Source organism: Mastigoproctus giganteus, chromosome 5 (genome assembly GCF_048544385.1).
Source record: "Mastigoproctus giganteus isolate SK-2022 chromosome 5, ASM4854438v1, whole genome shotgun sequence".
NCBI lineage: Eukaryota > Metazoa > Arthropoda > Arachnida > Uropygi > Thelyphonidae > Mastigoproctus > Mastigoproctus giganteus.
The window spans coordinates 125,615,134-125,639,243 of record NC_143579.1 but is presented as its reverse complement, the minus strand read 5'-3'; the positions used below and the strand labels follow the sequence as shown (position 1 = coordinate 125,639,243).

The following is a 24,110-nucleotide window of genomic DNA, read 5'->3' as shown; positions in this document are numbered from 1 at the left end:
AATTGCAGACACTTTCAAATTCAACCCTAACTCACAGCTTTTTTTCATTATTACCAACTATTTTTATTATTTGTGATTGCGTGAATGAGTAATATTACTTTTTCTTTTCTTTTCTTTACCAATGCTGTTTTATTTTAACAAATAATGTATTACTGAAATTTTTCAGTAATACAAATAATGTATTACTGAAATTTTAAAATGTTTGATGTTAATTTCAGTAAATTTCAAAAAAAAATTTTAATTTAAATTTTTTTTTTTTTTTTTTTGTATGCAAAAAAAACTAAGATAAAAGTGGGTACATTGATTGACTAATACATATATTCATGCATAATTTGATCCTCTACTTCAGGCACTTCAGAAGATCCAGTGTTCCTTTTCATCGACAATTCTTTGTAGAAACTATGGTAACAAGGAGGAATATAAGCCAATAATGAATCACATCTGCTTTCTTTGCACTTGTTGTGGGCCAATTGGCTAACCTGACCAATGAATACAGAGGTCTACCAATTTTCTCCTTCTTCTGTACGTCAATTTCTTCAAATGGCATTAAATCACTTGATTAGTTTTTGTAAAATATTGAGAAGGGATGCCCTCTTTTTAAACTGTAGCTGTTGAAAGTTAAGCCAGTTGATAGGCTCCTTGCTAATGTTTTCTTTTCTGTTGATTATGGCCTTTTCTAGAGACTCTAATGACAAAAATCAAGTCTAAGGACAAAAAATCTTGTTCAACTACTTTAAATGGTGGGTCGTTTTTCTTTGAGTTTTTTATTATATTAATCCAGTTGTAAGGGCCGTAGCTGAGGTCAGTTCTGATGTTGTTTCTATCAATAAATGTTTCTTACTAAACTCTTCTATAACTTCAAAATCGGTGTCATTTGGTAGGTAGGAGTGACCAGAAACCACGAATACTATGTCAATTCTATTGACGATCATAGAAGGGTCATTGCACAACTTCAGTAAATTAAGTGCAACCTTTATATTGTAGTTTTGCTCCCTGCAAGCATCACAATAGAAAGTAATGTTGGTGCAATGGCCGGCATTATCTTTTAAATGCTTTGTAATAACAGCTGAGATTTCTTGAGACCCTCTTCCACCTTCTGTCTCATTCCATGCATACAATACAGAAGGTCCACATTTAATTGGGTGGACACCACAATTGTACATGTACAAATTTCGCTTGTAATAAGTGATGGATGTGGTTAGCTTTGGAAATGCAAGTTTTTTTGTAAATCAAAAGTGCAAGCATAATAATTGTCAGAAACCTCGTCAGCCCCTTAACTGAAGGTCAGGTCAGTTCTGATATTATCAGCTTCAGAAAGATGAAGCTGTTTTTCAGTTTGTATTTGTGCCCTAATTCCAGGATCTGCTACAATTCAAATGTTATGGAGAGGTAACTGCATGGTTCTAAACAAGGGGGACTTGGATCACTTTCCTGCTGAATCTCATGTAAGATGGACTTGGCCCACTGTAACAATGAACATTTATCAGATGTTCTTCAGCATTATAAGGAACTACTGTTCTCTAAGGTCAGCTAAAGAAATAAGAACTTGTTCCACATTTTCACTGAATAATTATTGGCTTGAGGGGACTTAGTACACTTGTAACCTGACTTGGAGAAAAATTGCACTTGGTACTCTATACTTCTGACCAGTGGTGAGCTGTGAATATTTTAACAACGGGCTCACGTTTTGCCAACTTTTTGATGTGCAAGGATGTTGCAAAACTGTGAGTTTTGCAACATCCTTGGGGATGCCTGCCAAGTAAATCTGATCTGTCATGGAAGTGACGTCATCCACGGCTTCAGCCAGAGGCATTTCCCATGTTCACACTGAGCATTCACTAATAGTGCAATTAGAGATTGTGACGCATTTTTCGTGACCAGTATGACATCTCAAGTCAGCCTGGTCATTATCTATAATATGTTTGAGTTCACCTGTGACAATATTAAAAAAGGATTTTTAAGATGGAGCAAGGCTCTAAGTTGTAGCTTGTTTAGCTTATACGTAAATCCAGCCCTACCTGTGTGCTATTATATTTTGGAACATTTTCTTCACAGTGAAAGCCTCGACACAGTTAGCTACTGTGACCATGTAAACATAGACAGGAGAAATTTACTGAAATAGGTGGATCACTCACTTCTCCGAAAAACATATGACTTCTTGTCGGAGTAAAGGGGAACCACAACACAAGTTTACCAGAGGCTATTATCTGTGTCGGGAATCTTCTTAATCCTCTGACTGGATATGGAAAGCATATTAACCAGCACGACTTCTCGGAATGTGGCTCCATAGGTTTACGGACACCACTAACATTGTGGAACGGCAATCCCTTTCACCCTTAATTCGTGCCATCTAATTACATAAAGGCCAGAGGTGAGAACAACACATACAAAGCTGTCTCTCGTAATCCGTTCGCCCCACTGTAGTTTCAGCTTTGGACACTCAATAATTGAATTCAGGATTTCATTTGCAAAATAAATAAATGATCATTTCAACAATGTGCTCTCGTGAGCCCATGCGAGCCACTATAGCTCACTATTGCTTCTGACCCACTCTAATGTATCTCTAAAGACATATTGCAGTCGATATATCCAATTTTTCTTTAATTATATAGTAATATAATTTTCTGCTCTAACAGTGCCAAGGAAATTGCCTTTATCATTTGGGTTTCATGTAACTTCAAATGCACTGTTTTCGAAAAGTTTCTAAGGTTGTGGCTAATGAAAATGTCCTCTTTGATTTTGCTTCATTTATTATTGCATATTTATTCTTTAAATACAGAAATCTATCATCCTTATTCATGACTGAATTCTTCACTGGGTTCAGTGTAACGTGGAGAGGAGGCAAAGAACAAATTTTCTCTCTTTGAGAGGCTGGATGCAACATGTTTTTCTAATCTTAAGCTCTGTATAACACAGCCATTCTTGAACTATGCAATTCCTGTCACATACCTGATCATCATAGTATTTAAAAGCAAAAATTTTTCATATAAACTCGCTGTATCTCAAGAGTGCTATCACTTTCTGATCATCATGCATATTTATCATATTCAGTACTTTTTTCTTTTCTTTTAAACCATCGGCATATATTTTCATAGCATTCTTTTACATGAACAGCACGTGAGACCAGGACCATATGTGGGTAAATGCTTCCAAAACTAAGTTGCATTTTTTTTTTTTTAATAAGTGTCTGCCCATTAGAACATGGCCTGATTTTTTGATAAATTCTTTCAAAGTCCATCCTTCATGTGGCTGAGGTAATGGTCCTCATTGTGAGGTATTGATCAAACAGCAGATGGCAAATTAGCATTAGTTGAGACATATGATGCAAGAAAGCAAGCTCAGCAACAGCCAAAAAAACCACTTCCCATTTCACCCATCCAGTCACTACAAATGTTTGAGAAGTTCAGCCTTAAATTTATTTAAGCAATCAACTTCCACAACAACAGATGAAAGTTAGTTCCAGCAATCAACTACCCGCTGGCACACTTCCACACATCTATTCTAAAACTGTCTTTCCAGTTTTAGAATAAATGTTTTAGAAGCAAGCAGAAGTATCCCATCAGCATTGATCCTGCTCAAACAAATTCAAGGCCTTATACACCTCGCAGGTGCCTAGTCTCCAGATGCTGCAACTTGCAGACTTTAAACTTTTCTTTGTAAATGCACCCCCTTTGTTCCTCTCACCAAACTTGTTGTCCTACTCTATACTCATTCTAGCAACTCTACATCCTTCCTAAAATGAGGCCTCCAGACCTGTATAGAGTACTCAAGGTGTGGCCTGACTATTGCCTTATACAAAGGGATAATCACCTCCTTGTCTGTGCTAGCAAAATTCCTATATATCATTCAACTGGATAGATTTCATCTGCCCCAGGTGCCTTTTTTATGTTTAACTTCAACAATTTCTCCTCCACTTTGCTCTCAGTTATTGCAAAATCACTTAGCTCCCTGTTAGAGTTTGATAAGCTTCTGGCATTCCCTTCCTTGAATAACTCCTCATGTGTGAATGTAGATGCAAAATGCTCATTCAGTGTATTTACTTGAGCAGGATCAATAGTCAAACCATTTATGTTAAGTGGACCAATCTGATTCATCCCCTTCCTTCTAGAGTTTACATAAGTAAAGCACTCTTTGTCATTTTTCTTTGCGTCCTTTGCCAAGGATTTCTCATAATCTGGTTTCACCTGCCTAACCTCCTTTGTGAGTTGATTACAGACTAGCTTATATCTGCAGTAGGCTTCTCTGTCATATTTATCATAGGCTTCTCTGTCATATTTATCATAGGCTTCCGTGTCACCTGTTAGTTTATATGCATCCCATCCATTTTTCTTCTCTACCATGAGCCTCATTAATTCATCTGACATCCATTTAGGCCTGAACCTTGAACAGTATTTCTTAGTTGGTATGAAAAGCCTAGTAGCCCCCAGGATTAAGTCCCTGAAGGCCCATTAAGTCCCATTTAGAATTCACCATTGATAACATCATCATTTGATCCCACTGAATAGAATTTAAAAACTCTTTGAGACCACTGTAGTCACCTTTACAAAAACAAAAACCCTTCCCTCTTGATGGTAGTTACATCTTTAAGAAAATCCCACATCAGTACACTGATCAAGGTTACCTAGCGGTTCCTTTATCTGCAAATTCTTATTGAATGAATAATCACTGCTGATAATCAGATCAAGGTTATTATTCCCTCTGTTTGCCCCTCAAACATGTTGCTATAGAAATCGATCATCCAATAAATCTACAAAAGTCTTCTAGAGTGCGAATGACCAATACGCAAGTTCCAGTCAATATCTGGAAAGTTAAATTCCCCCATTTCAAGGCATTCTGATTTACTGGCCCATTCTATTTTTCTGCACAACTGTTCATTGTACTCATCAGAGTCATTAGGCCTATAACATACTCCTACTCTCATTTTCCCTTTCCCAGTGTTTATGTCACACCAAACTGACAACATTGCACTGTCCACCCGTGTCAACTGGATGCACTTCCTTAGATTTTGTGTTTCTTAACTAACAGCATAACCCTTCCTACCCTGTCTGTCCTTTCTGTACACATTGTACTCCCCAAATTCCAATTTTGCACTGCTTATATCTGTGTGACACCATGTCTCTGATATCCCAACAATATCTGCCTTTGATGTCTTGATCAGCACTTCAAATTCCTCAATTTTATTTACTATACGTCTAGCATTAGTGTACATGCAAGTAAACATGCACTTGTTCTTACTCTTAGTTACCCTAACACAGCCCATGTATTTACTTGTTCAATGATGACTCCCAGCAGCTCTTGAAGTCCCCAGCACACCTCGCTCCAGGCTGCTGCTCATTACAATAGAAGCCGTGCAAGAATCACTTTCGCCTCTGTCTGCAGCTGCTGTTAATCTTTTAGTCTGTGAATAAAAAATAAAAAATACGGGTACTACATAAAAAACTTCAAAGAAATCCAGCTATAAAAGCAAACAAAGAACAAAAATCATTTGCATCTCCTTCACCATGCAAGTGACTGCATTCTGTACTTTCAAGACATGTGCAACATTAAAAAGCTAACTTCTCTGTAGCACATTAGAGAGTTACTAAACAAACACAAGAAGGCAGAAAGAAAGTCATAAGATATCCTTTCAATTATGATATAGCAGTTTTTTGACCAGGACATAATGTCCTGACCAATGGGTGAGTTACATTTGACATTATATTTATAAATGGCTATGTGCTTGACATTCTCCAAGTTGAATCACTGTGAGAGGTGACATTTTTCTAATTTCTTCAATATAATCACAAATATATCAAATTTGCATAAATCAGTGAATTTTAATTTAATTTTTTGTGACATCTTTATACTATATATGATCAAAGAAAATAAAACAAAATACCACCTAGAACAAGGAAATGAGAATTACTATTAATACTAGCCTCATCTGAGTCAGAACTCTCGTCAAGTTCCACTGGTTTCTCGAGTATCAAACTACTTGCAGACTCTGTCCGTAATCTTCTGCTTTCAGATACTGCAGGGTGTAACTGGAGCACAGCCAATATTAAAAGTAGAAGATCAGCCTTAGATAATTCAGATGCATTACGACTAATAAAAAACAAACAAAAATGTATTTAGTACCTAAAAGATAACATGCCTCATGAAGGTGGATCTCAATGGTTGTATGTCACAATCATTCAGATAATGCAAAGGTATTTGATTAAAGGAATTGATGCAAAATAAACACCACTAATCTGCTTTCTGGTGGCAGAAAGGCTGCATGAATTAACTATGCTGACAGCACTAATTCAAGTCCAGTGCCATAGCTAATTATATACAAAATAAATATTTGTAAAAGAATAAGAAATTTATCTCAATATAATACGTAGAACATTTCCATATGATACTCTCCAGAAATTAAAACTAATAAAAGATTAATGCAAAATGATTACAGTAAAAAATCAATTGAACACAATTCAAAAATTAACTAAAATTCAAAAAACAATTTTTAAAAATTAACAATTTTCCCGGAAGGAAAATCGTTTTTCAAAATTTATGTTTAACTTGAATTGATTTTTTGATTAATTTTAGTTAATTTTTGAATTGTGTTCAATTTATTTTTTACTGTAATCATTTTGCATTAATCTTTTATTCATTTTAATTTCTGGAGAGCATCACATATGGAAGTGTTCTATGTATCATACTGAGGCAAATTTCTCTTATTCTTCTACAAATATTGATATCAATGTAGAATGTATTGAGCACCATAGCTCTGTTATATACTATCAAATACAAAATAAAAGATGTATTCCAAATTGTTTGTTTTATATTTGATATTCTACATAAATAATTAATTAAAAATCAAAATATCCTCATTATAACCATTACTCACTATATTCATGATGAGTTAAATCTACCTCCTATTTTTTTTTAATTCTTAATAACTTGATAAAAAGATAAGATTCAAAAAACAAAAGAAATATTAGAGAGAAAAAAATAATATAAGTATATACCTACATATTATTTGTATTAATGTATAAACTACGATACACTTAATATTCAACACAATTTATTTCTGTAATAAAAACAATACTAATTAATAATAAACACGATTTTAATTAGTCTTTATTTATGAATCGTAGAATTGATGTTTGTTTTAAAGATTCCCCTTAAAAAACTCAATTCCCATTTGTTTCCCTTTAAAACATTCAATGCATTAAGTCTCATTATTTGCCTCAGTTCCTTCAAAAAAACTGACTAATGTGTCCATTGCACCTTGAGCTTGGGAGCTTGTCAGCACTGATTTTGATTCACCTACACTGGTCATCATATCATCATCTTTATCATCTTTGTTGAGCATAGCATCTATAATGTCACTCTCTGTAGGAAGACCACTAATTAACAAGTTGTCATCAACTCGTACAAATTCATCGAAGTTATCTGTATTAAAACCTACAACATTGGTACGTAGCAACCATTCGGATAATGGTAAGTTGTTTTCTTCGTTTCCACCATCTTCATCTACAATTGAAATTTCATTTAAATTTAATTTCAATTTCTTGAAACAATTCGATATGGTTGTCGAAGTAGAATTGTTCCATGCATCATTCAATAAATTTATAGCATCCAATATCAATACAGACTCGTTAAGTTTATGTTCTCTTTGACTGATTAGATGTAGGACTATAAATATTTTATAAAATCCTTTCAAACTCTTGATTACACTATGTCTATTCATTGTAAAACTGATGTCGCATTAGGAGACAGAAACACTAGCTTAATGTTGGACAAATTTTGAATCTGGAGATGTGCAGGACAGTTATCAATTAACAATAAAATATTTTTCTTCTTTTTGAATAGCTCCTTACTCCAATCATTTATGTATTGCCAAAAAATATCCGAAGTCATCCAAGCTTTCTTGTTGGCAGTGTAATCCACAGGAAGTTTCCTTACATTTTTGAAACACAGAGGTTTTAACAATTTTCCAATAACAAACAGGTTTTTTTTTTTGTCAGTTCCTGTCATATTTGCGCATATGATCACTGTCAAGTGAATCTCTGATTTTTTTCCACCAACGCGTTTTTCCCCTTTGAATTAATGTATTGTGAGGTGTCAAATTATAAAAAAAGTCCTGTTTCGTTGGCATTGTAGATGTCTTTATCATTGAAATCTTCCTTGATTTCTGCCTAAACACTGTCACTCCATTTGTTTGTCATTATTGGATCTGCAGATCAAGATTCTCCCTTAATTTTTGCATAAATGATCCAGCCAAGTTGTTACTTACAAAATCATCACATCCAAATTGTTTAGCAAATTTTTCCACTTCAGCCTTCAAGATTGGACCACCTATTGAAAATCCGACACTTTTTTGTGTAGTGAACCATTGAAGCAATGTTTCATCGACATTTGTAACTTTGCACTTTCGAAATTTTTTTTTTTGGTTATGTTCTTTTCCAGTGCCAATATGTAAACATGTTTATTCTTCCACAATGTCGATACTCTTGAAGAGGACAAAGAAAACTTTTTACACACTTCAACATTTTTTGCACCACATTTTAACTCAGGAATAATTTCGATTTTTTGGAAAATCGATAGACTTTCTTTTGTTAGTACACATGTTTCTGAAGGAAGGGTTCATTTCTAACTGATTTTACTTTAAAATTACAGTAAAGTGACCTGCATACAAAGTTCGTAGAAGTTCCGAAATGAATACAGAGTTCTTAGAAGTCCCAAGATAAATTTATGGTTCAGTAAATACAAGATAATCTGTAAATAGGCTAATGCAACAAGAGGAATGGCAATGCACTATTGTATAGCCCCCATCCCCGAAAGGACAAGGTCATAAACTGGCCACTAATCCAGTGGTCATAAAAGCTAAATTGCCCTTTTCATTTTTGCCAATTCCAAGAAGTGGGTTTTTTTTCGACTACCCAGCAAATAAGAAGTTTGCATAGTTACCAAAATTTGTACGGTATTATCCGTGTAGTATGCTCGTTATAACAGTGAGTGATTATTTTGGAATAAATGTAAATTAAAATCATTGTGGCTTTCGCTCATTACAGCCGTGATCTCGTCATTTCTATGCTCATTATAATCAAGGAAGACAGAATTGGTAGACAAAAAAACTGCATCACTTGTGAATTTTGCAAATAATGTGTTTTGAGTTGCATTGTCATTGTGGGGGTTGCAGAAATGTTAGATGGGATATATATCTCTGTGAATGAAATCCAATAAAAAGACTCCACCTGATATACCTAACTTCCAAAAATATCTTCCCAAAGGGTAAAATGCATAATTAATGGAAATATGAGAAATCATGCAAATGGCAATCATGATAACCAAACATACATTTTATTGCATTTATGTGTACAAACTGAACTGACAAGTTAACATAATAGTATTATGTACTGTAAATCAGCAAAATAAGTCCTTGATATTTTGTTGTTCCTCCTCGAGCTGCAATTACAGCCTTGCAACGATGTGGCATAGAGTTAACCAACTTCTGGATATACGGTTGCCCAATTTCGTGGTACTATACCCTTACAATGCTCTCCTGCAGCTGAATCTTACTTGTTGGTTTCTTCTGAGCAATCTTAGATGACATTATGTACCAGAAATTTTCAATAGGGTTCAAATGTGGACTGTTGCCAGGCCAGTCCAACACTGTAATGCCAACATTTCTGAGGTATGACTGCAACTTGAGAGAGAGAGAGAGAGAGAGAGAGAGAGAGAGAGAGAGAGAGAGAGAAATGTGGGAAAACATTGGTGTAATTATGTTTTAAGCCTTGTGAGACAAGAAGACAAATCCATCGTTAAATCTAAATAGCATAAAACTTACCAATTTTGTTGTGTGGCAAGGTGCTGAGTCCTGTTGAAAAATGCAGTTTTGGACGTTTGTGTGGTGATCCCTAATAACGGGTTTCAGGCACTCTCCAAGATAGCAGTGTAGGTTACTACATTCACCATTTCGTTAATAAACTTAATTCGCCCTACCCCTTTGCTTGCTATGCATCCCCAGACCACTTGACCAGTGGGGAACTTTACAGTCGGTGTCATTCAATCAAGATAGTATGCCTCCAATTTTCACCTACTGACATACTGCTTTCCATCCGAGCCATGCAGGTTGAATTTTGATACATCAGAAAAGATGACTGTGTCCCATTGCTCTTTTGTCCATGAAACATGAGTTTTGGCCTAAGCAAGTAACTTCTTCCTCATTCGTTGGGTCAATAAAGGCTTCTTCTTGGGCCAATAGGCATGCAGACCACATTCCGAAAGCTGTCTTGGGATAGTTTGTGCACTTGTTTCAACACCAGAGGCCATCTCCAAGTCCAGTTTTAGATCAGGATGGCTAGCATGGTGATTACGAAGGCATAGCCATTTCAAATATTGATCTTGGGAAGGCATAGTAACACTCTTACAGCCTGATCCAGGTCTTCTCTTCACATCACCAGTTTCATGCTTTGCTTTAATCTCAGCATCCAGGATACTGTTGACTGGTGGCAGCCTATTTTATCAGCGATAGCACTGGTAGACAGGCCTTCCTGGGACAGAGTAACAGCTACACTTGTTTTTCTTGGTGTCAACTGAACATATGGAGCCATGCTAATACCGCCTCAAAACAGGATGCCATATTTATAGAAACAGCAGATGCAATACCTTGCAATTACTGTCTGATACAATAGAAGCATTATCTGACACAATACCTTTGCTTTGTGACAAACAAAATGACTGTAATCAAACAATATCTTATACATTTCACTACAAACGTTACTTTTTTTAAGGCGATGCCGTTTTTATTTTTTTGTCCACCACTGTATATATATATGTATAAAGCATCTAGAAAAGAGTTAGATAAGTTGTAAGTGAATAAAATTCACTTATTCAATAAGAAATTTTTTATCTTCCAAATATTTACATAATATTCTTTTATTTGAAGAGTTTTTATAAAATTCAGAATTGCAAAATTCTGAATTTTATAAAAAAAGCAAAGCTCTAGCACTTGCAAAAACCGTAGGTGAAGGAAGTATGGATATTTTTTCCAATATTTGAAATCATCATTGCAGGTGAATCCAATGAGCAGGCTTTAAAGCACCCTTGTGCTGATGCTCATAAATGCTACCAATAAGTAATGTACAGTTTACCCAACAAACAAAATTTCTGGGTACAACACTGATCAGAACAATGTGTGCATGAAACATGCACACATTGTTCAGTTTCACAATTTGGTGCATGATCAACACTTTCACTGCCAGTATGCCAATATGGATAGAGACCCAACAAACTTTTACTACTTTCAACTCCTTTTTTTTTTTTTTTTTTAAATAAACACCCCAAAAACAACAGGTATTAGAACTATAGTACTTAGTACCATGCATGGATAAGAGGCTGAGAAAATGAAAGAAGATATTTATTGACATAAGACTTGAATTTCTGTAGATTGTAATTTTCAGGAAATACATATGAAGGAAGTTTGTTCCAGAAAACTGAAGTTGAATGAATAACTCAGAAAGAAGAAAAGTTGATTCTGTGAGTTTGAAGTTGGACAGTAAGAGAATGTTGCAGCAACTGTTAGAACTGCTTTGAAAGAGAGAGTGTGAATCATAGAAACCAATTCAGAAGAATGGTGCCCACAGAAGTATCTACAGAAAAGGCAAGCAGAAGAAACAAAAAGTCTATGAGACAGAGAGTGGAGAGACTGTTAGAGATAAGTCATTAATTAACCTAACTGCCCTCTTTTGAACAGAATCTAGAAGCCTGAGAGAAGTTTGGAGGCACCGCCCCAAATGGGGAAACAATATTCCATGGTAGGGAAGATTTGCAATTTATGAACAGCTGTTTGGAATAAGTGAACAGCTCTCAGCAATAACACCAAGAACGAAAGAAAAAACCCAGTTTTTTAGATGCAGAGGAAGCAATATTTGTAATGTGTTTATGCCAAGAGAGATTAGAAGTCAGGATAATCCCAATAGAGATATATAAACTTGCCTAGAAATCAGTGTGGCATCAAAGATAAGCATAGAAGCAGAAGAATCCTTTTTGCAAGATGTAAGACAGAATTGAATGTTAGAAGGATTGAAATCAACTAAGTTATCTTTTCCCCACTGGAGAATTACCTGATCATCAGCATTTAAAGAATTCATAGTTGATGTTTGAGAAGTTCAAACTTGTGCAGGGCAAGGTTTCTCAAACAGGAAAATGGAATGCAATGTGCTATCATCAGCAAAAGTAATGATAGGATTTCCAGTCAATGGAAGGAGGTCATTAATATAGAAGAGGAAAAGATTGGGGGGGAAAAAATGAACCTTGGGGAACACCCGAATTAGTGGAGAAGTTAGAAGACAGCCATCTAGCATCACCTGCAGTGAGCATACAGGGAGAAAACAGGATACCCAATTATAAAAAAAAAAGTTGGCAAACCATAAGATGGCAGTTTATTTAGAAGACCTTTATGCCAAATACGATCAAGCCTTTGAAATGTCAAAAGCAACTGCTTCAGTTTCATTAAACTTTTCCATTGAAATTGTCCATAGATGGGCAACATAGGCCAGAATATCACAAGTGGATTGACACTGACGTAATTCATACTCCCGATCATCAATCTGATGGAAGTTTTCTAGATAGTTTAAGAGCTGCCGGTTAATTGATTTCTCCATTACTTCAGAAAGAGTAGAAGTAATTGCAATGGAAAGATAATTGGATGGGAGGGATTTGTCACTTTTTTAGGAAATGGATGGATATGAGAAAATTTCCAGGCAGAAGGATAAACACCTTTGGAATAAGAAAGTGAAAAAAATGCAACACAGAACAGGAATAACTTCGGGAGCACAGGTTTTGAGAACAAGGGGAGAAATACTATCAGGACCTAGAGCTTTCTTAACATCAAGATTCGTCAAAATCCTTCTGACATCCGTTTGATGGAAGACCACAAGAGGCATTGAATGGAGCGTGTTGTGAATGGTGGGAGGTGGTTTACCAAGGTCATTAATACACAAGCTGGAAGAAAAATAGGATGCTAGCAGGTCAGCATTATCCTTGGCTGAAGTGGCAATAGAACCATCTGGTTTTGACAGAGGTGGGAAGAGAGAGGAGCAAAATTTGCAGCCAATAGCTTTGGCAAGAGACCAGAATGCTTGGCTACCATTTTGACAAGAAGCAAGTTTTCTACTCTTAGCCTGTTTGAAATCTAGTTTGGACTGATTAATAACTGCTTTACAATTGTTGCGAGCTTTGTGTAGGCAAAAAACGAAACTGAATATTTGGAAACAAGCCAATTATGATATGCAACATTCTTCTCTTGAACAACCTTAGCACATTTATTGGAAAACCTAGGTTTATATAAAGGATGAGATTTTAAGGTAGAATGTGGAATAAAGGGTTCCATCCATACACGAATAATTTCACTGACATGATCTGCGCAAACATTAACATCAGAAGTTTTAAAACAGTAATCCAACCAAGGAAAAGAAGAAAACAAATCTCGCATATCATCCCATTTTGCATTCTTGTAATGCCAAACAACACAAGGTTAGGAATGGCCACGAGAGAGGAGATCATCACCAAGTTGTGATCTGAGGCACCTAGAGTACCACTTAACTCAACCAGACTTAGAAGGGTTGTTTGTGAGAAAAATATCAAGTGTGTGGTTAGTTAGATTAGTGAGCAAGTTCTGAATATGAGGAAGTCGGTAGTTTGTGCCATTTCTTTGGTTGCTGTAAAGTGAGAATGGCACTGAGAGAGAGTAAGTGGATATGACTCTATTAGCGGATTATTAGATAATTTTATGAATTCCAAGGCCATTTGTACTGGATGCAGATCAGCAGAAAAGATGCTGCACTCTAAAGGTAAATGAATGGGTATTACAGAGGACAGAAGAACAATGGCAGCAGTGACATGATGATCAATTTCAGCCATCTGTGTATATATGAGCATAAGATTCATAATTTGCAATTAGTGATTTATGAAGCTGTTTTACTTTCTGTTGAGAAGGAGTAGTTTTGCCCCATTCTTGAAGGGACAGATCACATGCTGGGGTTAAGAAAGCCCACGTAAGAGCAGGTAAGTAAGAGTGTAACTAGTTTATGGCAAAAAAGATCTGGCTGCCATTTATAAAGTAATAAGTGAACATGTATCCCAGCCAGCTAATTCACTTATGGATAAATGGTATACAAGTTAGTTTTTCCAATCTGGAATAAATAGATACCTCCACACTGGATGCATGGGTTGACTTTGGATTTTGATAGCACAATTTAGTAGTAAAATTTGTCATTGTAGTGAGAAAGAGTGTGGAGGTTCATTAACTTCATTAAAAAGACTTTGGACAAGAGATGTGCAGTAGGAACCAACCAAGAGCAATGCATAGGCCACTGTGATGAACAGGTTTGAACTGACATATGGACATGTGTTTATGTAAGGGGCGGCTCCTTACATAAGGAGCCATCCCTTATGTAAGGTGGAGTTGAACTGTTGAAGAACAGTTCAACTCCACCTCTTATCTCTGTGAAGTATCACTACAAATGGGTCAGATATGTGTGACGGAGGTTTGTGCATATTATGTGTGTGTGTGTTCTGATCACTTGGCTACCCAGAAGCATCAGTCACCTGGACATATGATTCTGGGTACTTGTCCACACCGCAGGAAGGTGGGTCAGTTCCAGTTTCTCAGAGTATGAGACAACAAAAAAATTCCTTCTGTGGGGCCCCACTCCAGAGAGGAGAAAAAAAAAAAAAAACCCCGAAAGGAAGAGAAAGAAAAGAATAAAAATAAATAACTAAGATAATAAAAAAAAAAAAAAAAATATATATATATATATATATACACAGTAAACCCCCATGAATAGCAGGGGTTACGTTCCTGAGAAATGTCACGAACACCGAAAACGGGAATACTGAGTTATGGCTCCCATAGTAATAAAGGGGTTCCGTTCCAAAGTATGAAATATATAAGAAAAACTAGTCTAAAATTTTGTCTATGTATGTATTATATGTACCTTCATAATATGACTATGTACATAGACAGTACATAGTGAAATGCAAGCATAAGGTATTGAAATGAAAATAAGAAACAATTTAATAGTGTAATATTTATTAGAAATTTCAAACAAATCTTTCAAACCAGCGCCTTTGCTAGCAAAAAAACTTATCCCGCCAGTGCTATCACCAGTTTCGCTAAAGTGTTGATAAAGGAGTTTTGCCTTTTCACGAATGATGAGTGAACTTAATGGAATTTTATTTTGAGTTCGGTCTTCTATCCACAGATTTAAAGCTTTTTCCATTTTTTTCTAATTTAACATCACGAGTTACAGAGCAAATTTTTGAAGCAATTAGCGCGTTTTCACGGACACTACAGCGGATTTTTCCTTCCGATTTTTTGATTGATCGTACCATTGACTCATTGATTTTATAATATTTTGCAACTGAGAAGACACTTTCACCGTCAGAAATTTTGTCTAATAACTCAATATTATTCGCTGATGTCATCACCTTCTTTGATATTTTCACATTTCCCTTGTTATTCGTAGCCATATTTTTGTACGGGTAAAAAATAACTTGTCCACAATGAAGGCACTTTCTTCTGTTAACACACTCGAAAAAGTCTGTTTTACACTGCAAAACGGTAGATTTATCACTTTTGTAAGCATATCAATTTATAAATTGATAAACTTATTCAATTTATAAGCATATAAATTAAAAGCAAACGACCAAACCTTGTATGACAAGCGCATAACACATACTGAACAAGGATTAGCGAGAAACATCCACGCTCGTGATTTTGTCACCCCTCCCCCCCACCCACTGAACACTGTTTTGATCGGGAAAGATAATTTTAGCCACCCCCATGTTTTTTTATGGCGGAAAATATTCACGGCGCTTTAAAATTCACATTTTTTAAAGTTTCATTTTATATTAAATCAGCGATCGCGAAACCGCGAATACAGATACTGCGAATAGCGGGGGTTTACTGTATATATATATATATATATATATATATATATATAATAAAAACCAAAAGGAGAAAAAAAAAAGAGAGAGATAAAGAAAAGAAGAGTAGATCTTCCAGTTGTGCAGCCATTAAGAACGACTGCATCAAAACACTTCGATGACTCCAGCCAGATGGATTTGATCAACCTCGTATCACTGGAATCATACTTTTTCCTTATTTCAAACACTTCTTTAGCAAATACCTGGAGCATCTGAAACTTACTACGGTCTCTTAAAAATATAGCTTATTCTCCTGGAGCTATATTCTCAAGAATTTCACGTATCGCTGTCCTGGCATTGTCATATATTCGACAATCATATAGTATGTGCTGCCAGCCTTCCCTGGCCCCGCAAAAACAAAGGTCCATGTTACTTAGTCCTAATGCATATAATTTCTCATTCACTGACATGTGCCCTATTAACAAAAATGACAACTGTAAACTAGGTGTAAACCAATTGCAAACTTTTTTATCATTGAGAAAAGTCACGTTCGGGATAAACAAGTTGGTCACTCTTCCAGTAGGTATGGTATCCCATCTTGTCTGCCATAAATTGTTTACTTCATTCATACACCTTTTCTTTTCACCTCTACAGTCAGAGCGAATATTGATCTCTATACCAAAAAATTCTGTAGGAATTTCCCTCTTAATACGGTAGCAAAAACCACGATACAAAAAATGTAGATCCAAGGGTAGCGCTCCGGCCAACATCTGCAGCATGGCATTGGACACCATTCTGCACACTTTTAGAATACCAAGAAGCATGATGCGCTGTATGGAATTTAGTTTAGCCCGAAACGTAGCTATTTTAACTCTATGGAACCAGGCTCCTGCAGCGTACGTAGTTATAGGAAGGAATACTGCCTTGTAATACAGAAACAGTGTTTTATGTGATAGGCCCCAGTCAGACTTTGGAATTCTAATGATAGCACCAGAAAATTTCCTGATTTTATTGCTTAAATATAATAAGTGCTGGTGAAATGATAACTTACTGCCCACAGTAAATCCCAGGTATTTGGTATCAAGAACCATAGGTAACTGTACACCATTCAACTTGATCTGAGGAGGTCGATTTATATCTAAAGCTGTTTTAAATAACATCACATTTTAGTTTTGTAAGGACTAATAGCATGTTTATAGCTTTGAGCCCAAGAACTTAAGTCTGTCAGCACACTACTAGCGCTCTATTCTAAGAGTGAGCAAGATCGTCCTGCAATTATAATTGTCAGATCATCTGTAAATGCCAGCACTTTACAATTAGGGAACGTACAAACCAACCAATTCTGTAAGACTAGGTTCCAAATAAGGGGTCCCAAAACGGAGTCTTGAGGACACCCTCTCACAACCCATTTTCATAGCTCAAAATGCTTGGATTTCACTAGCACATATCTATTTGAAAAGTAACTGTTAATTGATTGATTTGGTTTTTAATGGTGCATTGACAGCTAAGGCTATAATGCGGCAAGTCAAATTTAACGGGATACTAAACATTTTGGTAGCCTAGGCTACACGTCAAGCAATTAACTATTATGTAAAAAAGGTATAAAGTAAAGTGAAAACATATAAAGTATAAACTTAGATCTTCGTATATAAATTAATAGAGTGTAAAAAGTTAAAGTAACTGTTGAAAATCATATATAATTCCTTGGATCAGCGTTTCTTAACTGAGCCATCGCTGCCTCCCACCAAACTGTATCAAATGCCCATTCGAAATCAACGTAGATTGCTAATTCATATTTGGATGTAGAATTCTCAATATGCATTCGAAATACCTCTAGACAATTTGCCAGGAGTGAACCCATATTGCTGAGGCGATATCATATCCTGCTGCACTAGCAGGTCGGTTACCCATAATGCCATTAACCTTTCAAGGATTTTACCAAGGTTTGCCAAAAGAGCAATAGGGCGATATGATTTAGGTTCAGACAGTGGCTTCCCAGGTTTTCTAACTAACTTCAATAATGCAATCTTCCACTGTGTTGGAAACAGCCCTTCTGTTAGACATTTGTTATACATTAATAAAAGGATATTAGGTAATGACTTATAGAACCTTGTTATAAATATATTCTCAACTAAATCAATTCCAGGACATTTTGTGAGATTAAGCTTCTTCAAAACTCCTGTAAGTTCTTCCATTGTAAACTCCGCAGTATATTCTATAGTATATTACAGTATATTACATAGAGCCAATTATCTCTACATATACCAGCTTGATATTAAGTATCTTCCCGAGGATCGTCAGTTGGAAATAGCTTACTTAAAATTATCACAACGGAGTCCTTCCAACCAATAGTCTCACTGATATCCGTGGTTACAGTATTAAACACATCCCCATACCTGAATTTGTCATGGGACAGTTTATATAGTAAACCCCACAGGTTAGAATTTCCAGATTCTTTCACAAAGGTGTCCATGTCGCCCATTTTTGATCAGCTATCTTCCTACCATAACTGTTTTTTAAGGAGAAATACTCCTCATGCAGCCTTGCAACCTCTGGGGACCAATGTCTGTGGCATTGATATTGTCTTCTAGCCCTGTTTACTGCTCGCCTTAATACTGTTAACTCTGAAGTCCACCAAAGACAGGATTTCGATCTAGCAACTTTCTCCTTACCAGCCTTGTATGCTGCTCTTATAATTGAATCCTGTATAAATACAGCAAGAGAATCAGCCTCTTTTAACTGACGTTGCCTTATCACAGAGAAGTCCATAAGAATTGATGCATCGAACGCAGACAAATTGTTTTCAGTGAGAACCGAACTAACCCAGGCACTCGATATTGACTAACTGAAGTTGTAACATTTTTTTACATAAAAGGAGATAACTCTATGGTCACTAGATGTCTAGTCAGAAATGACCCATCAATCATAGATGTAGTGTTGTAGGCCAGAAGTTACTACAGTTATATCTATGTTGGACTGCCCCATAGGTCCAGAGAATGTGGCCAGCTGATTGGATATATTCATCACATATAAATTGTGATTACATATAAATACTTCAAGCAGATGACCTCTCCCATCTGTTGTAGAACTACGCAATAGATTTGATTTAGCATTTGCATCAGTAGTGATTATTACATGATTAGGCTTCAACATAAATAGTGCATGTTCCAGGTAATCCAAAGAGCTATTAAAATCCATTGATGGAGGACAATATAATAAAATTAGAATAAATTGCAATGTTGTTGTTGCAATCATCACGCATGTGGCACATTGATTACACAACCCATGATCACTACAACATCTAAATCGTCATTGGTTACCACGATTCCTGATTTGGGCTCTTCTTGTACAGGCTGCACAACTTGTGCACTCAGAGGATATCCCAGTATCTTAAAGCTTTGCTCCAATTGAATCCTGGCCCAAGACAGTTCTTATACGGATACTATATCAATCAAGTTCTCCTCCATTGACTTCCTAATTTCATCAGCCACCAGCCTAGAATGTTGGCCATTTATCTGCATGATTTTAATTCCTGAAGAACAAAGAAATCTATCCACCACAGAATCATGTGCAGATCCTCTTGTGAGTTTATTAACTCCATTCAATTGTTGATTATTTCGATTATTCATTGGCCATCCTTATTCGTAGCAGTTCCATTGCCCCTAAATATTCCGGATAACAAGAATCCCTGACCAAGTGCTGAAGTTCACATTTCCTACACTTACAGTTCACAAAATACGGTTCGTCGTCCTTATTGGGACACTCTGCCAATCTCTTGTGAAATGGCTATAAGATGGGGAGGTTTGAGAGCAATATTTTTTCATATGTCCATACCCAATGCATAGGAAGCACCTAGAGACTATCGTAAACAACCTGTACCTGCTGGAAGTAACAGTCAAGTAAATTCTATCAATGTAGATAAGTTTATACAATTGTGGAGAAATACTAACTACCCAATGCCCTGTTATAGTGCTTCTGTACTTAGTTGTAGAGCTGAAGGTTATATTCCTCTTGACTTCATCTCATGTAATACCAAACTCTTCTAAATTTTTACAATATAATTCTTCTAGTATCTCATCCTGGCTCAAGTCTTTGGGAACATCATAAATGATTATGGATAGATTCTTTTCTAGGAACCACCGTGGCAATTCCTGCTATAGCTAAAGAATCTGACACTGAATTATTCATTAAATCAGCTTTTGATACTGTTTCTAGTAAAACTTCCTTGTTACAAACTAATTTTAATGACTTAACTTTAATCGACTTAAATTCAGTTTTCACTGTATTTGCAGCTTCAGACTCAATCATAAGAAATCCTTTATTGTGCCAGTTCTAAAGCTCTTTTATATTCGCAGCAGTTGGGATCTTTAATAGAATACTGGAAGTTTCTTTTGCGCCTTTTACAATTTATACAACAAGGGGATTCCTCTTTATTTGGCTTTAGTTCTGCATAGACATGGCCACTCCGGGAATAATGCCCACAAGATGGAGATGTGTGGGTACAGTACTGAGTTGTATGTCCGTATACCAAGCATAAAAAACACTTGGTAACAATCGTAAATGGCTGATGTCCATGCGAACTACAGGCCAAGAAAATCATGTCCATAGTACAGATACATTTATAAAGTCGAGGGGTAAAACTGATTACCCAGGACTATTCGATGAAGATCTCGATCTTATCGTAAATCTGAAAGTAGTTTCCTTTCTGACTTCCTCTAGTGAGAATTCATTGTCACTAAGATTTTTATAGTATAAATCCTCGACAATGTCTTCTTTACTTAAATCCTTAGGTATGTCATATATCACGACTGCAGGACTGTCTTTCTTGAGAACCCCTGTAGATATGCCCACAGAAGACAAGGAATATGAAGTAGATATGCTAACTGGGTCAGACTTGGAAGCAGTTTCTAGCACTACGCCTTTGTTACACGCTAATCTCAAGGATCTTATTTTTACATTCTTGAACTCTGACTTTAATTTTAGATACTAAATTTTTTATGTTGACACAGTTTTCAGATTACTATTTTCTGAGGCTCATAATATTATGACATTTTCACTTCATCTTACTGATTTTTTCTTCACCGAAAGTGCTCCACAGGCAGCGTCAGCATATGATCTCACAGAGGAGGCAACCTGAAACTGTGTTCTCTCATACACTGCTGTATTTGTTTCAGCAGTTTGATTAACTGATTCCTGGCTATGATCCATTTTGTTAATATTCCCTACTGAAAAAGTTTGTACAATTTTATATAGTAAATTGGCCCGGATTTCGATTTCTTTATTAATAGCTCTTAATCTCTCATTATCACTTAAGAGAGCTGTAATGACAGTCTCAAGATTTGACCATTTTTCCATAATTGTATCTTTAGCCTTTTTTAGGAACTTTGTTGGTTTCCCCCACAAGGAAGCTCATTACATCTTTTCTCATATTGGATATCTTGTCATGCATGAAAGAAGGATCCTGTGATTTATCCAGATTTTCTGTCTTGTCATTTTCTCCAGAGCTTACAGAAGTTCCAACTTCTTGAGTTGACTGTGATAACATTTCCTGATTCGGCTTTGGAGAACTGCTAACTCTACCCTTTGATCCAGTTACAGGTTTTCTTAATGAATTAGCCTTCCCTTCCATGTTAGATCTCATAATTCTCAATTAGAAATATTACTAATCATGTTATTCTTTAAAAACAGCAGTTAAAAAAAAAAAACTGTTAAATGTAAGGTCTGGTAGTGACTCAGCTGTTTACATACAAACTGTAATTATTTAGTCCCGTGGGACAATAAAGATCAGGGTTTGAACTGACAGAGTGGTACACTGGAAATCCATAATTTGTGATCTTATGATAGCATGATATAAGTGAAGAGTATGGCAGTCAGCAGCCACAATTAGCTGATAATACTCTCAAGATGTTTACTTTCTTGAAAGAGGTGGTTCTAAGCTATTTGATATGGTCAAGAAATGTCAATATTTTATCTAAGGTTAAGCCAAGAAATCAGACAGTAGGCAAAACAGATATGACATGGTCACCCATCTTTAGAACTGGATCATGATGGAATTTGTGTGCTCTACAGAAATTAACTGCTGCTACAGGCACTGCCCAACTTACATAAGGGTTGCATTCCGTGGAACTCTGCATAAGTCGAATTTTACGTCAGTTGGAATTTACTTAAAGGCTTATGCAGCACTCGCAACCATGCTTGCTGAATTTGATTGAATCAAAAAAAATGTTCGATGAACATGTAAATAGAATTATTTATTCAATTTTTTTTTTTTTTTATCTAATGCATAAGAAAAATGATAAGTGTGCAATTACAAAAATTTCAAAATTATAAAATTACAAAAAAAGAGAGGGGACAGGCATAATGTCAGAAAGTTTTACCTTTCAAGCACTGTTGCCAGAATCAACGTCTCCAGCTGATAAGTATGCCGCTGCAGAAATTTAGAAGGGGGTTTCTTCCAACACATCACAAAATTTCTCGACACTGGCAACTTCACTGCATACTTTAACATTGTCGAAACCAGCATGATGCTTTAACCTATTAAACTACCAGTTATAATAACATACACGTATAAGTTATAAATCCAGTTTAATGTAAGAATACAAATATATACTAACAGTAGCTTTCGAGACGCGTGTCTCTTCACCAACTGACATTTAAATACAAAAATGTATTATATATTTGTTAGTATATATTTGTATTCTTACATTAAACTGGATTTATAACTTATACGTGTATGTTATTATAAACCATGGACCCCAGTACACCAGGCCCATTCGTTACTAAACTACCAGTTGCTTGCCACAAACTTGACTTTGGGTTCGCCGTACTTATCCTTAATATCTTCATAAATACTTTTGCTCGACTGGCCATTAGACTCAGAGGCACTCACTTCTGAACCTGATTTTCCATCCATATTATTAATAGCTTTACCATCTTCTATACAGCACCTCAACACTGTTTTGTGATCACCGTTGATCTAAATGTGTCAATCCTTTAACATGTTCTTTTATATGTGCACAGTCCCTTAAAATAGTATTCACTGTTGACGCAGCGAGATCTAATTCCAGGCAACAATGACAAACTTTGTCATCTAAAATTGTTTTACGCATTAAGCTATTTTGTGGATTCATTTTAGCTTGCAAAGCTCTTAGACATTCCCTATTAAATTTTGGACAGTTCACCATGGCGTAATGTACAGTTAGCAGAACTTGACAGTTTTGGTACTGAGAATGATCTTCACCTCTGAATAGGTAGGAGTGAGTCATATGTGTATGCCCAATTTGAAATCAAGCAAGGGTCACTTCTTAATGTGTGCTGGATCAGAAACTAGTATGCCGTGGTCAAAGTGCTTTTGAAATATACAAAGTTTGTTATTAGTCTGATCGTGCCAGTGTCGCTGCCATTGCTTTATACTGCTTGGTGGATAAGGACTTGTAATCTGTATATGGTACTGAATAAAAGGCTTAGTCAGAGGTGGCAGCTTTTCTTGCCTCTTTATCTGCTCTTTTGTTTCCAGTTCCTATGTGGCGTGGGAACCAGCAGAATTTGATATTGTGATTTCTTTGCAATAGCTTTGATACTGAATATTGGACCTGTTATAGAACTGGGTGTTAACATTCTGCAAGGCAATAATAAACTCAATTTTACAAACAGATAGTAAGCAGCATAATTTTCACTGACTTGCTTAGTTTCTTATTGCCTTGCAGAATGTTAGATGATTTTTATTTGTACCAACATGTCAGGGAAAGTACTAGGGTATTCTAGACCTCATCATGAACCAGATGGCACAATATTGCTGACAGTACAAGAACCAGTAGCAGGAATCCGAAGTTCTACGATGGACAATGAAGAGAGAGAGGTCGCAGTAGTTAAAGGCAAAGGAATGGGTTATAATTTCAGGAAAGGAAATTATGAAGGCTTAAGATACTACATGGCCTCTATTAACAGGATAGATATTTCATAGAAAGCAAATACAATTGAATTATGGTATAAATTTAAGACATTAATCACAGATGCCTTGAATGCTTATATACCATTAAAAGAATACTCCACGAGGAGGATTCCAAGTCAGATGATAAGGAAGTTGCCGGATTACTTGAGCAGAAAAAGATGGCATGGAAAAGTTAGAGCAATAAAAAGTACTGAAGCCTATGTTTGTTATTTGGTTTTTAGGAGCATTAGCAACTAAGGCCAAATTGCTCAGGGGATATGCA

At 36.0% G+C, this 24,110-nt stretch overlaps 1 protein-coding gene across 1 annotated transcript in view; it reads right to left on the bottom strand.

The window, feature by feature from the left end:
- The window catches only part of HPS1 (Hermansky-Pudlak syndrome 1 protein), a 455,504-nt gene that overhangs the window by 269,919 nt on the left and 161,475 nt on the right, over positions 1 to 24,110 (bottom strand). Inside the window, exon 7 of the mRNA XM_090374645.1 lies at positions 5,919 to 6,084. Coding sequence (XP_090230771.1) covers positions 5,919 to 6,084 — 166 coding nt within the window. The remainder of the gene's footprint in view (positions 1 to 5,918; positions 6,085 to 24,110) is intronic.